The following is a 15140-nucleotide window of genomic DNA, read 5'->3' on the forward strand; positions in this document are numbered from 1 at the left end:
TTATAAATCCAGCTGTTCAAGGATTACGATCGTTTTCTGCTGGGGGAGGTGGAGTCTAGTGTATTATCTGGCACCATATTAAAGTCGCCTAATAAAAGTAGAGTTCCTGAGCGTAAGGTGTTGATTTTTTTCATTAGCTTATTTAGGAAGCTAAGTTGTCTGATGGTGGGAACATAAGTATTAACTATTGTGAAGGTGTGGCCGTTCAATTTGCATAGGAGACTATGATGGTGACCTTTTACGTCCTTGACTTCAGAGAGAAATTCAAAGGAAATTGAATTACCAATCAGAGTTAAAACCCTAGCTTTCTTTCGTGGGCCGCAAGACTCAAATACAAATGGGAAATTTTTGAGATTTATAGAAGGATGGTTGTCTTTTTTGAACTTAGTTTCTTGGAGGCATACAACCTCAGGATGTAACCCGTTAATTTCTTTACCAATGGAAAATCTCTTCCAAGGGCTATTTAGCCCCTGACATTATAAGACACAACTTTTATTTTCATGTTACAAGAGTGGCAAGGACCGTATGAAGTGGGGTAGATGAAATAAGGAAACCAGAGGTCACCTACCTTTGAAGAACTTAGTTAACAAAAAAAAAAAACTAAAACTGAAGACCTGTTTAAAACCGAAAAACACAAAACAGTAAGAACAAAATTGTCCTTTAGAAAGAGCCTAGCCAGTAGGCTCTAATTCTTTATTGGGAAAAGTTTGTGTAAGGATCCCATTAGAGGCATCCTTTAGCTGTCAATCATAACTGCACTGTTCCTAGAAGGAAAATAATCTCATGTGATATATGAGTCCATAAAGAAGTAGAGAAGTAAGAAAACCTGTGGAAAGAAGAATAATAAGCAGAGTAATACAATGAACAAATAATCAAAAAATGTAGAGAGGCCTTTTAACCAGGAGAGAAAATATGTAGGCAGGGTCTTTCCGTTGGATTATCCCATCTCTGAAGAGGGCCTGGGGTCTTGAGAGTTAGTTTCAATGGCGATCGGGTATCCTGCAGTAGGACAGGAAATCTCTTCCTTAGGCGAGAATAGGACGGTCGTCTTTTCTTTGTAGAATACCAAAAGTTTAAGTGGAAAGCCCCATTTATAGGGGATATTATTTTCCCTCAAGGTGGAGGTGACTGGCTTAAAAAACATTCTTCCTTCAATCGTTTCCTTTGAAAGATCCGTGAATAGTTGAAGGTGAGCATAGGGTTCTGGAAAACCTCCTACAGTAGATCTTTAACCGATTTTTGAATTTTTTCCTTGATCTTGAAGAAGTGGACCCTTAAGATGGTATCTCTAGGTAGATCTTTATCGATATTCTGTGGTTTGGAAAGTCTGTGGATCCTATCTAGGATGAGATCCTCGTCTGTAAGTGCCGGTAATAATGTTTTGAAAATTGTCTTGAGTCTTCTAGTTTATCCAGTGAGATAGATTCTTGTATGCCTCTTATTTTCAAGTTGTTTCGTCTGTTCCTGTCTTCTATATCCGCAACTTTAATTTTAAGTTTGTGAAATTCAGATATGAGGTCATGGGTGTCTTTTGATAAATCATCAGTGTGTTCTTCCACTATAGTTAGCCATTTTTTGTGGTTGTCTAACCTGCTGCTAAATTTATCCAAGGTGGACTGTAAAATTTTATTCTGGTTTTCAAATGATTGAGACATACTGGACATGATATTCTGGGAGAGAGTATCCATATAAGAGTGTATGGATATAACATCCAGATTTTGGGATGGAGAAGGATTGGTGTTATCATTCTTAAATTTTGACCTTTCCGGCGAAAAGTTTGGTGAATTATCTCCAGACTCAGGACTTGAAGTGTCGGCTGGCGATGTGAATTTTTCATAAGTTTTACCAGGATTTTTCCTTTTTGATGAGAGAGATGTATCCATGACCTCTTTATGAGGAGATCTGGCCTTAAATGGGTTAACGATATCCACTTGATCTTTAAAGTGAGGATTGTAAGAATCCTGAAATTTGTGCTTTTTGAGGAGTCTTATTAGACACTTTCGTTGATTTGGAAACTGGAGTAGCCTTGTGACTCATCTTGTGCCCTTTTTTGAATCCTGCCTTGCAGGGATTATGTTAGAGAGAATTGATATTATTGGTGATGTTTATACTGAATAAATGTTAAAAATATAGAAAATTCTTGTGTCTTCCTATGCCTTTTTATAAAAGGGACCGTGAGGAATGAAATACGCCACAGAATCAGATGGCACTTTTAAAATTGTATGATGCATACAGTGAAATCCTTTATTAACTGCACGCCGATATAGACGCGCTACCTGTGACTTAAATGCAGCCGTGACAGGCGGCTAGTCTTCACACAGGGCTCAGTGACGTCAGTCCCCACTCATAAAATATGCAACAGGGGAGCCGGCAGCTGATACACGGCACCGCTGAAGAAAGGCAGATCACCCCAGTGGAGCCGCACAGGAGCGGTGGGGAGCGGAGGTAACATAGAAATAGGCACAAATCACGGACTATTTTGTGTCCTTCCGCCTCACAGACCTGTTATGACAGAAAAATGGCGTACTTGAGATTGGACGTTGAGATGAAAGATTTAAATAAATTGGAGAAGTGGGCAGCAACTAACAGAATAGTTTTTAACAGGGAGAAATGCAAAGTACTACATCTGGGCAATAAAAATGAAAAAAGCATATATAGAATGGGAGGAATAGGGTTAAGTGACAGCACATGTGAAAAAGACTTGGGTATACTAATAGATCACAGACTGAATGAGTCAACAGTGTGATGCAGCAGCAAAAAGGCAAATGCAATTCTAGGATGTATTAACAGAAGCATACAGTCTAGATCACGTGAAGTCATTATTTCCCTCTACTCCTCTTTTGTCAGACCTCATCTGGAATATTGTGTCCAGTTTTGGGCACCATATTTTAAAAAATACATCAACAAACTGGAGCAAGTTCAGAAAAGAGCGACCAGAATGGTGACCGGTCTGCAAACCCTGTCTTATGAGGAAAGGTTGCAGGATTTGGGAATGTTTAGTTTGCAAAAGAGAAGACTGAGAGGAGACTTAATAGCTGTCTACAAATATCTAAAGGGCTGTCACATTGTAGAAGTATCAACTTTATTCTCATTTGCACAAGGAAAGACTAGAAGCAATGGGATGAAACTGAATGGGAGGAGACACAGATTAGATATTAGAAAAAACTTTTTGACAGAGTGATCAATGAGTGGAACAGGCTGCCACGAGAAGTGGTGAGTTCTCCTTCAATGGAAGTCTTCAAACAGAGGCTGGACAGACATCTGACTGGGATGATTTAGCGAATCCTGCTTTGAGCAGGGGGTTGGACCAGATGGCCCAGGAGGTCCCTTCCAACTCTACGATTCTATGATTCTATGATTCTATCCCTCCGCAGCCGTTATAGCTCCCGCAGCCTTGCACAAAGCAGGGGAATATAGCTAAATTAGGACACCCTGGGACCTCCAAAGGGTCTAAAACAGACAATAGGAGATTCCAAAAAAAAAGTCAATGTCTTTTAATTATGCAACGAGAGAAATCCTGTCAGATTAGGCACAGGGTAGGGACTATTTTGTATCCTTCCGCCAATCAGCTGGTATATGACAGGATTTTTGTAAAAAAATATCTCCAAAAGACAATAAAAATCTTTAAAATGTGGTAGACAAGCGTGAAGATACTTTTTCTGAGGACAAGGACAGCCGGTGGGTAATGGGGGGAGCAGGGAAAGGATTTTTTCACGCACGGTTCAAAATGGTGTCACCTTGCAGTAAAATGACGTGAAAAGGCCTCAGATTTCAAAAATGTCTTTTTTAATGTCCAAAGCTCAGACAAGGGGTATCAGAATGTACCTCTGAGTAACGAGAAAACAATCCTTCCGTGGGTTATCGAAGAGAGATTTTCTTTTGCTTTATTTGTCGCTTTAGGAGATGCCTCCTCAGAGATCCTGAGCCGTGCGTGTTACACCATCGCCAGCTCAGGCCACTCCCCCTCGTCTTCACATTTGAAGCTGACTGGTGCTCTTGCATGTGCCATCACTCTCCATTAATAAATGGAGGTCCCTCTTCTGCGTGTGAGATCTGAAGTTCGTTTCTTTAAGTCCTCAGTTGCTTGAGCTATCCTGATACAGGAAAGATGTATATCTTTGTACCGTGTTAGCCAGTGGATAGAAAAATATTCAGGATTGAGAGTCCTCAGTAGTTGATACCTTTTAATGGCTAACTGAAAAGATGGTAATACATTGCAAGCTTTCGAGACTACTCAGGTCTCTTCATCAGGCTAGACTAATACAATATTAGTAAAATATGTGACTTCAGATTTTGTATTAGTCTAGCCTGATGAAGAGACCTGAGTAGTCTGGAAAGCTTGCAATGTGTTACCATCTTTTCAGTTAGCCATTAAAAGGTATCAACTACTGAGGACTCTCAATCCTGAATATTGAGCTATCCTGGCATCAAGAAAAAAAAAAAAAAGGTCACCATTGAATTTCTTTTGTAGACTTACAAATCCACATGCTTTTGTGCAAATGTCTGTTTGTTGGGTGCAAATTTGAGATCTTGGCTCAGGGACAATATTTTGTCAGTATGTACTTTACAAACTACAAAAACTTAAAGATGCAAATATTTCATTTAAATGATTTTACTTTTGTTGCCTTCACTTGTAGATTCTGCAAACAAGGATTTGGGGTTTCTACAGTAACGTTCTGCACTTATGTGCTCCAAGCTGGGCTTGAAATTAATGAAATGTCCCTTTTAATAATAGATCATATTTCCATTTTGACATTTACATTAGTTTAGAACAAATGAAATTTGGTATTCACTTAATCCACCACCACCAGCACATGTAACCATGGCAATCAAATATGTGTTATTTTGTCGCCCGGATGTGTATGGCAGTTGCTGGGTGAAATACAGCTATTTAGGATGTATTGCAACTTGTCATGGTAAATCTCATGATTGTTATGGAAATATGTAAGTGGCCTGCATGTGGATTTTGAAATTGCAGTTTTCAGTTACTTTCAAGGTAACAAGAAAATGAGGTTAGCAGTGTAGAAAATGGAATTGTTTTGTGTTCCTATGGAAACATGAGTTTGATCGTCTTTAATAGAGCGCTGCAGTTTGTAGTACTGGAGTGACAAATAATATTTGATTGAGTCCTGTATCATATTGTAGCAACCCTGATGGCTTTGGATTGGAGGCTGAAGCCAGGATGACCACTTGGCACATCATGATGCCCTCAGAGGTGGAACCTGATGGACTATACCAGGATGTTAGTGAAGGTAAATACTGGAATGCCAACTACTGTCATATTGAACGATGTTTAAGCACATAAAATGATTCCTTAAATTGCTCTTTTATGTGTGTAATTTTGAGGGTAATATTGTAAAGAGGAATAGATAAATAATCTTCAGTGATATTTACAGCAAAGCTGGGGACTAAAACAAATCATTTCAAATTGTAAGTTTTAGGTGGCCCACCAACAGATGTCCCTAGAAATAATTGCTAATTTGTTGCCCTGCAACATTTGTCAGTGTAATGGTTTATAAGGTATCAACGGTCCACCAACAAATGTCCATGGAAATTATTTCTGTGTAATATTTGATCCACCAACAATTAGCCTTTAAAAAGTATTTATAAGTTTATAGGCGGTCTAAGAAGAAATGGAAATGGCAATAGAACAAAATACCTGCGCTGGTTAACTATATCCAAATATAGGAATACTAGACAAATCCCTTTAAGGGACAAAAAGAGCATAAATGAAGAATCAAAAATCAAATGCAGCATAAAATAACCTTGATAAATATGTATAATAAGAGCCACCAATTAGGTGAATGTGGGTTAATGTGCCACTTACTTCATATTGGTTGTAGAGCTGCAAATAGATCCAGCGTGTGCCGCATGGAATGATGGCTGTATCGCGGTAATGGGAGCAGAGACGCGTTACCAAGGAGGCGTCCCTCCTATAGATGGTGGTGTACACGCGTCTCTGGGGGTAACAGCCGCTGGATGTAAAAAACAATGGCGGCGCACTACGGCCAAGAGGCGCCGCCGGCGTGCAGCGGCTGGAGCAGGGGCGGGGAGGTCAGGTGACGTCACCGGAGGGAAAGGATGGGAGCGCGTGCAGGCCAAAATAGATGCCAACGCGTTTCTAAGGTCTACGGACCTTCTTCATCAGGGCTCTGCACGCCGGCGGCGCCTCTTGGCCGGAGTGCGCCGCCATTGTTTTTTACATCCAGCGGCTGTTACCCCCAGAGACGCGTGTACACCACCATCTATAGGAGGGACGCCTCCTTGGTGTCGCGTCTCTGCTCCCATTACTGCGATACAGCCATCATTCCATGCGGCACACGCTGGATCTATTTGCAGCTCTACAACCAATATGAAGTAAGTGGCACATTAACCCACATTCACCTAATTGGTGGCTCTTATTATACATATTTATCAAGGTTATTTTATGCTGCATTTGATTTTTGATTCTTCATTTATGCTCTTTTTGTTCCTTAAAGGGATTTGTCTAGTATTCCTATATTTGGATATAGTTAACCAGCGCAGGTATTTTGTTCTATTGCCTATTGTTTGTTCTTTTGGGTGTGCACTGTGCACAGACCCAATATATATATATATATATACCAGCAGCGGTTACCTTATATATATCCCACCTTTCCACACTAGGAAGCGCCAGTGTACATTTGTTACTTCATATAAGAAATGGAAATGATTTACAAGATATCGAGGATCCACCAATAAATGTTTTTTAAAAAGATTGTGACGTTAAAGGTAAACGCCAACAAATGTCCCTGGAAATGATTTCTATGTTAAAGGTGGTCCACCAACAAATGTCCCTGGAAATGATTTCTAAGTTATAGGTGGTCCACCAACAAATGTCACTGGAAATGATTTCTAAGTTATAGGTGGTCCACCAACAAATGTCCCTGGAAATGATTTCTAAGTTATAGGTGGTCCACCAACAAATGTCACTGGAAATGATTTCTAAGTTATAGGTGGTCCACCAACAAATGTCCCTGGAAATGATTTCTAAGTTATAGGTGGTCCACCAACAAATGTCCCTGGAAATGATTTCTAAGTTATAGGTGGTTCACCAACAAAAGTCCCTGAAAATGATTTCTAAGTCCATGAAATACATTCTGAAGATATATTTGCACCACAAATAAATGTCAATGAAAATAACGTCTCACTTTTAGAGGGTCCACCAAGAAATGTCCATGAAAATTATTTTTTAAGTTATAGTCACCTAGCTATATAGTTAAGCTATAGGTGGTCTACCAACAAATATCCATGAAGACATTTTTTCTAAAAGTAGGATTTGTTATCTGAGAAATATGGCTGTGTACTAATGTATCAGGCCAACAGAGATGTTTTAAGCTCTCATTTCTTCTCTTTTTTTTCAGTAAAACTACATTTTATATTGATGTAACTTAGAAATGTATAAAGGGCACTGAATATGTTTTGCAGGGCGTCAGCTGCTTTTAAAAGCTGTCAACAGAGTTTGGATTGAGTTGATTCATAGCAAAAAACAAGTTCTGGAGGATATGTTCAAAGTGACATTTCCTGTCAATGAACGAGGACACGTGGACATTGCTGTTGTCAGGCCTTTTATTGAAGAGGCAACGTTACGTGCTTGGCAAAATCATCTTGGTAAGCCATTTCAAAGAGATTGAATTTATTTTGTGGAATTGGTTTCATTGTGTATGAAATCTACCAAAAGGCTGTTTCAGAATACTCAGCGCTTCTGTAACTCCACCAAGAGTTCTCAGGCGCGAACTTGCCCTGGTCCTGCTGAATTAGGCCATATGCAGAAAATTTCTGCTTCAAAACTGGACACCTTCCCAGAAAACGCGCGTTTCTGCTTAAAAACCACACGTTTTTTATACGTTTTTTTCCGCGCGTTTTCTGACTCATAGAAAATAGCAAAAACGCTGTCTTTTCCGCAAAATTAATGAGCATGTTGCGTTTTTAACCGCTTAGCGTTTTTGTGCGGGGAAAAAAAGCATCAATGTGCACAAAAAGTGCGGAATTCATTTAAAATGAATGGGATGCTTCTTCTATGCGTATTTGAAGCGTTTTGACCTGGACAAACGCTTCAAAAACGCTTACGTGGGCACACAGCCTTAAACCGCAGGACATTGTGATTGTGTAGAACATCGCTAATGGATGTTGGAGCATCATGTAGATAGATTTAAGCTTTACCTAAAAGCTATGGCTTTCCTCACCAGCCTACGAGAAGAAGTGCATCAGTAAAGGGGAAGCGCTGGTCCCAAGCTCTCAATCTAAATTGTCACGTGTCAGTAGTGGCTTTGGTCTTTCCAAACTAACTGGATCACGGAGGAACCGTAAGGAAAGTGGTCTCAACAAGCATAACCTCTCCACGCAGGTACACTTTTACTTTTTACCGATGAGCATCTTTTGCAGTAATATTACCACTATTTTGTATTGAGAGGTAACTCTTAGTAAATTGTTCAGAATTCTTCAATGTTCTGAACTTTCTTCTATGGATTGAGATTGCATCATGCATGTAGCTAGAATTAGTTATATCTTCTATCATTTTCATTCACTTTAAGAATAGTTTCCTATAACAGCTAGAACTATCTATGTCTGAAAACTAGACATGTAAATGGAAATTGGTAAATATTTTGGACAATTTAAGATTTATTTTGTAGACTGTACAATCCATAGTATCAGCCTCCATTAGCTGAGCCCATGTTGGTGTATTAGTAAATGTTTGCTTGTTTACCTGTATGAACCCAATGAAGCATTTTTGGTCGGCAGCATTGTCAATAATGTGCTATGCCTGTATTCATTTTGTTATCAAGGAAATCTCCCAGTGGATATTCACTCACATCGCCGTTGTACGTGACCTAGTGGACATGCAATATAAAGAAAACCAAGAGGTAAGGACAAGAGTTTTCTTTGCAGAGCATTACTTATGTGGCTATATTGTGTACGGACTAGAGCTTTAAACACGATATTGATTCAACAACCTTTTTGCTCATTTTGCTACTTGTATTTTTTATACATTCAATTTTCTATTTTTATATATGTTTTTTTTTTCAAGATTTTTAATACAGTAAATGAGGAATATGGTGGTTCAGAGTCCGCGCTGCCCCAGTATGATCACACACACAGGTGAAGCATGAATGCAGTTTATTACGTCAACGCGTTTCAAAGTTTTCAAACCTCTTCATCAGGACCAAACCACAGTGATCAGTGCAGACTCTGAACCATCGTATTCCTTATTTATTGTATCGCATCTCATTGGTGGTTCTGCAGCAGCCTTTACATGCTTCTATAGGAGTTGCCACTGTCATAACCCTATCAGGTGACAGGACTTTTTTTATACCACTTGGATAATAAGACCCTAATTGTTCTTTTTTTATCTCTTCAGTTTTTTCTATTTGATTTTGTGTTTTTTTAAGATTTTTGTCATTTTGCATATATGTATACACAGTGATGTCCGAAAGTGTTAGCACCCTTGAAATTGTTCCAGAAAATTAAGTCTTTCTCCCAGAAAATTATTGCAATTATAAATCTGTTATTAAAAAAAAAGGAGATTTTTGTGTACTCACCATAAAATCTCTTTCTCTTAGCCTTTAATTGGGGGACACAGAACCATGGGTGTTATGCTGCTGTCCACTAGGAGGCGACACTATGCATAATCTGAAAAAGATTAACTTTGGCTCCTCCTCTGCAGTATACACCCCTGGACGGCGTCAGCCTTCCCCAGTTTTGTGCCAAAGCATAAGGAGGAACGTAACCAAATAACATAACCATGCCTGTAAGAAGGCTACTATGTACGAGCTCAAAGAACAATATGAGAACTCAACAGTAAACAACGGCCCGTAAGGGCAACAGGGTGGGAGCTGTGTCCCCCAATTAAAGGCTAAGAGAAAGAGATTTTACGGTGAGTACACAAAAATCTCCTTTACTCTGTCACCTAATTGGGGGACACAGAACCGTGGGACGTCCCAAAGCAGTCCCTGGGTGGGAAGCAGTGGACGAATATTGTGTTGACAGTTCCCTAGACTTGGGGTACTGCCGCCTGCAGAACCAGTCTACCTAGGCTCGCATCCGCTGAGGACTGGGTATGAACACTGTAGTGTTTCATAAACGTGTGTAGGCTAGTCCAAGTGGCCGCCTTACACACTAGTTGTGCCGAAGCCTGATGCCGAATGGCCCAGGAGGCCCCTACTGCCCGTGTAGAGTGTGCCGTGATACCGGCCGGAAGAGGGGAACTGTTAAGTCGGTAGGCCTCATGTATGGTGGACTTGATCCACCTGGCAAGGGTAGCCTTGGAAGCCGGCAACCCCTTGCGACTACCTTCCGGAAGAATGAAGAGGGAATCAGATTTCCGGAAAGGTGCAGTCCTGGACACGTAAATCCGCAATGCTCTGACGAGGTCAAGCGTATGCAGAGCCTTCTCCACTCTATGAACCGGAACCGGGCAAAGGGAAGGCAGTGAAATCTCCTCATTGAGGTGAAAGTTGGACACAACCTTCGGAAGGAAGGATGGTACCGTCCGGAGAACCACCTTGTCCTGGTGAAAGGCTAGGAAAGGCCGTCTGCAGGAAAGTGCTGACAATTCCGACACTCTGCGTAACGAGGTGATCGCCACTAGAAAAAACACTTTCTGAGACAGAATGGAGAGTGGAACTCCTCTAAGAGGTTCGAAGGGTGAAGCTTGCAATGCTGTCAGGACCAGATTGAGGTCCCACGTATCCAGCGGACGTTTGTAGGGAGGAACCAATCGGGAAACTCCCTGGATGAAAGTCCTTACTTGCGGTTTAATAGCAATGCGCTTTTGAAAAAGGACTGAAAGCGCCAAAACCTGACTCTTAAGCGAACTTAAGGATAGCTTGGCATCTAGGCCCGATTGAAGAAAACCTAGTACCTTCGGGAGGGAATAAGGGAGTGGGACTTGTCCATGAGATTCGCACCAAGAAAAGAAAGCTCTCCAGGTGCGATAATAGAGCTTGGCGGAGGCAGGCTTCCTTGCCCTGATCATAGTTGCAATGACTGCCGGTGAAAAACCTGCCTGGGTTAGAATCCAGGTTTCAAGGGCCATGCCGTCAAATTGAGAGCCCCTGAATTCTGGTGGAAGAACGGACCTTGAGACAGAAGGTCGTGACGGTCGGGTAGACGCCAGGGGGCGTCTGCTGTAAGTTGGACGATGTCGGCGTACCATGTACGTCTGGGCCAGTCTGGCGCGATGAGGATGGTCGGAACTCCCTCTTGCTTGATCTTCCTCACGACCCTGGCGATTAGGGGGAGGGGTGGAAAAATGTACAGGAGTCTGAACTGGGACCAGTCCTGGACCAGGGCATCCGCTCCGAGCGACCGCGGGTCGTGTGTCCTGGCCATGAAATTGGGGACCTTGGTATTGAGATGGGATGCCATTAGGTCCACCTCCGGGGTTCCCCAGCATTGACAGATCTGGTAAAAAATCTCGGGATGGAGAGACCACTCCCCCGAGTCCATTCCTTGCCTGCTGAGGAAGTCGGCTTCCCAGTTTTCTACACCCGGAATGTGTACCGCAGAAAGTACCGACCTCGTGTCTTCCGCCCAGCAGAGGATATGAGCCACTTCTCTCATCGCCTGGGCGCTGCGGGTCCCGCCTTGGTGGTTCACGTATGCCACAGCCGTGGCATTGTCCGACTGTATCCGTATGTGCGAGGCTGCAAGCAAGTGATGAAAGGCTCTCAGTGCCAAGAGGATGGCCCTGATTTCCAGAACATTGATGGGCAATGTCACTTCCCTCGGTGACCACTTGCCCTGTGCCCTGTGATGTAGGTGCACCGCCCCCCAGCCTGTCAGGCTTCCATCGGTAGTCAGGATCTTCCATTGTCCTGAGAGGAATGGCTTCCCTCGTGTAAGCGAGGTTGGTTTGAGCCACCAATGCAGGGACCTCCTGGTTGATGACGTCAACCTGAACTCCCTGTCGAGGGAGAAGGGGTTCCTGTCCCAAGACCTGAGTATGGCTAGTTGAAGGACCCTGAGGTGAAACTGGGCAAATGGCACTGCCTCTATTGCTGCTGCCATCCGGCCTAGGACTCTCATGGCAAAGCGGAGAGATCGAGGAGGACTGCGAAGGAGTGTGCGAACTCCCAGACGGCTGGCCAGTGTCTTGTCCTTGGGAAGGAGTACCAGGCCGCTGGCGGTGTCGAATACCATTCCCAGGAGTTGGGACAGTCGACGATTTCTGTAGGTTGACTAGCCATCCCAGGCGACTCAGTGTGTCTAGTGTGATTGAGACACTGACCTCGCAGTCCTTGAAAGTGGGAGACTTGATGAGGAGGTCGTCCAGGTACGGGACGACTAGAATGCCTCTTGAGTGCAGGACATCCATGGTGGCCGCCATGACTTTGGTGAACGTTCTTGGAGCCGTGGCAAGTCCGAACGGAAGGGCGACAAACTGGTAGTGATTTTGGTTGACCGCGAACCTGAGAAACCTTTGGTGGGCGGGAGCAATTGGTATGTGGAGGTACGCATCCTGTATGTCTATGGAGGCGAGGTATTCTCCCTGGTCCATGGATGCAATGATGGACCGGAGGGACTCCATGCGGAAATGACGGACCCGTACGTAATTGTTGAGCAGTTTTAGGTCCAGAATGGGTCGGACGCCGCCTCCTTTCTTGGGGACTACGAACAAATTTGAGTAGAATCCTCAGAATCTCTCGTTCGCGGGAACCAGCACCACAACTCCTGATTGAAGGAGAGAGGAAACCGTTTGGTGGAAAGCACGAGCCTTTTCTGGTGGTGTTGGAGGAATAGAAAGGAAGAACCGGTTCGGTGGAACGGAAGTGAACTCTATCTTGTATCCGGAAGACACTATTTCCCTGACCCACCTGTCTTCTGTAATAGGTAGCCAGACTTGCTGAAAGAGTAAAAGTCGGCCGCCTACTGGTGGGGTGTCTTCCGGAGGTCGCGAGTCATGATGAAGCGAAGTTCTGAGGTTTTCCTCCCTTGGGTTTCGCTTGGTCTGCTTTCGACTGCCAAGCCCTGTCCGGTCGCTGCTGCGTCCGTGGGTTGTCCCTGCGTGGAGAACGGTTACGGTTTTGCACTGGGCGCGAAACGGACCAGCCAGAGGAATTCCGAAAGGATCGGAATCGCGTCTGGTTTCTTCGTTTAAACGTGCGTTTCGGTTTTAGTTGAGGGAGAGAGGTACTCTTACCCCCAGTTCCAACTTTTCGCCGAAAAGTCTCCCAGTAAAATACGGAAGTCGCGTGAGGGACTTCTTTGAGGCCGCATCCGCTTTCCATTCTCGCAGCCAGAGGATGCGTTGGATCGTGATGGCGTTTGATGCTATTCCCGCTACACCTCTGGCGGAATCCAGGGCTGCATGAATCATGTAGTCTGCTACCACTGCTATCTGGACCGCTTGGTCCGAGAGCTCAGGATTTGAAGCCTGAAGACCCTCCTGTAGTTTTTTGGCCCAAGCCAGGATGGCCTTGGCTGCCCAAACTGAAGCAAACGCAGGGCCCAGAGAGGCGCCTGCCGCTTCGAAAATAGAACGAGCCATGCGTTCTACTTGCCGGTCTGCTGCGTCCCTGAGGGTTGAGCTATCCGGCAGAGAGAGTAAAGTCTGCGCTGCTAGCCTAGAAACCGGAGGGTCCACTTTAGGTGGATCTGTCCATTGTTTGGTGCCTTTCTGTGGGAAGGGGTACTTCGCTTCCAAATATTTGCGATTAGCGAATTTTTTCTCAGCCTGCGCAAACTGTTTGGTAAGTATTTTCTCAAACTCATCATGATTAGGGAAGACCTTAGGTGGTTTCTGAACACTTTCGAAGCAAATCCTATGTTCTGGGACTTCCGGGGCCGACTCTGGAATTTTTAGCACCCGATGAATGGCAGAAATTATGTCCTCAACTAGCGCTGTATTGCTAGGGGGAGAAGGTACCACAGACCTGATCGTTATCTGAGTCGGAGTCACAGATGCCCTCCGAATCCTGTGCCTCGCTAAGGAGATCCCTGGAGGGCGACCTGGGGCGGGGGTCTTCTGTGGTGGGGGATCCCTGTGGTAAATTGCACTGTCTGTCTGTGGCAGGGGACTGCCCAGGAGACCTGCGTTCTACTTGCCGGTCTGCTGCGTCCCTGAGGGTTGAGCTATCCGGCAGAGAGAGTAAAGTCTGCGCTGCTAGCCTAGAAACCGGAGGGTCCACTTTAGGTGGATCTGTCCATTGTTTGGTGTCTTTCTGTGGGAAGGGGTACTTCGCTTCCAAATATTTGCGATTAGCGAATTTTTTCTCAGGCTGCGCAAACTGTTTGGTAAGTATTTTCTCAAACTCATCGTGATTAGGGAAGACCTTAGGTGGTTTCTGAACACTTTCGAAGCAAATCCTATGTTCTGGGACTTCCGGGGCCGACTCTGGAATTTTTAGCACCCGATGAATGGCAGAAATTATGTCCTCAACTAGCGCTGTATTGCTAGGGGGAGAAGGTACCACGGACCTGACCGTTATCTGAGTCGGAGTCACAGATGCCCTCCGAATCCTGTGCCTCGCTAAGGAGATCCCTGGAGGGCGACCTGGGGCGGGGGTCTTCTGTGGTGGGGGATCCCTGTGGTAAATTGCACTGTCTGTCTGTGGCAGGGGACTGCCCAGGAGACCTGGAATGACGCTGTCTCTCCCTGAAGGGGGACGACCTTGTGCTATAGTGCGACTCAGGTGATCGAGACCTGTGGGTCCGCTTACGTCTGTGAGAGTCGGAAGCGGCATGTTCCTGAGACAAGCTGTCCGTTTGCTGTGTACCATCCATAGCCGGGGCCCGACTCTGCAGAGCTTGCAGCAATGTGGCAGTTAGGTTGTCTATGGACTGTGACATAGACTGAGACATCTGAGTTGCCCATTCCGGCGTGGCCTGTGACACTGAAGCGTCAGTAGGGACTCCCTGGGGTTCTGACCCAGAGTTCTGGATGCAGTCCCGGCAGTGCGGATACGTGCTGCCACTAGGGAGCGTGGCTTTGCAGGCTGTGCAGAATGCATAGAAATATTCCTGCCTGGTTCTCTTCCTTGAGCCCGGCATAGTGCACAGAGGCTGGCTATAAGGGATCGTACAGGGGTGGCTACGCAGAGAGAACCCACAGAGAGCCTTATAGGAAGTATAGATTCACAGCTGAGTATGAGAACCCAGCTGTGAGCTTACCCCACCGGTGT

The 15140-nt window shown here is 44.4% G+C and overlaps 1 protein-coding gene across 6 annotated transcripts in view; it reads left to right on the top strand.

Moving 5' to 3' along the window:
* Positions 1-15140, top strand: part of WDFY3 (WD repeat and FYVE domain containing 3) — a 436497-nt gene that overhangs the window by 342378 nt on the left and 78979 nt on the right. For all 6 annotated transcript variants that reach the window (XM_073541724.1, XM_073541677.1, XM_073541696.1 and 3 more), the window contains 4 exons: positions 5146-5252; positions 7447-7629; positions 8208-8365; positions 8805-8882. In XM_073541724.1, the coding sequence (XP_073397825.1) occupies positions 5146-5252; positions 7447-7629; positions 8208-8365; positions 8805-8882 (526 nt within the window). The remainder of the gene's footprint in view (positions 1-5145; positions 5253-7446; positions 7630-8207; positions 8366-8804; positions 8883-15140) is intronic.

Source organism: Dendrobates tinctorius, unplaced genomic scaffold (assembly GCF_039654945.1).
Source record: "Dendrobates tinctorius isolate UK_male_01 unplaced genomic scaffold, ASM3965494v1 ptg000011l, whole genome shotgun sequence".
Taxonomy (NCBI): Eukaryota; Metazoa; Chordata; class Amphibia; order Anura; family Dendrobatidae; genus Dendrobates; species Dendrobates tinctorius.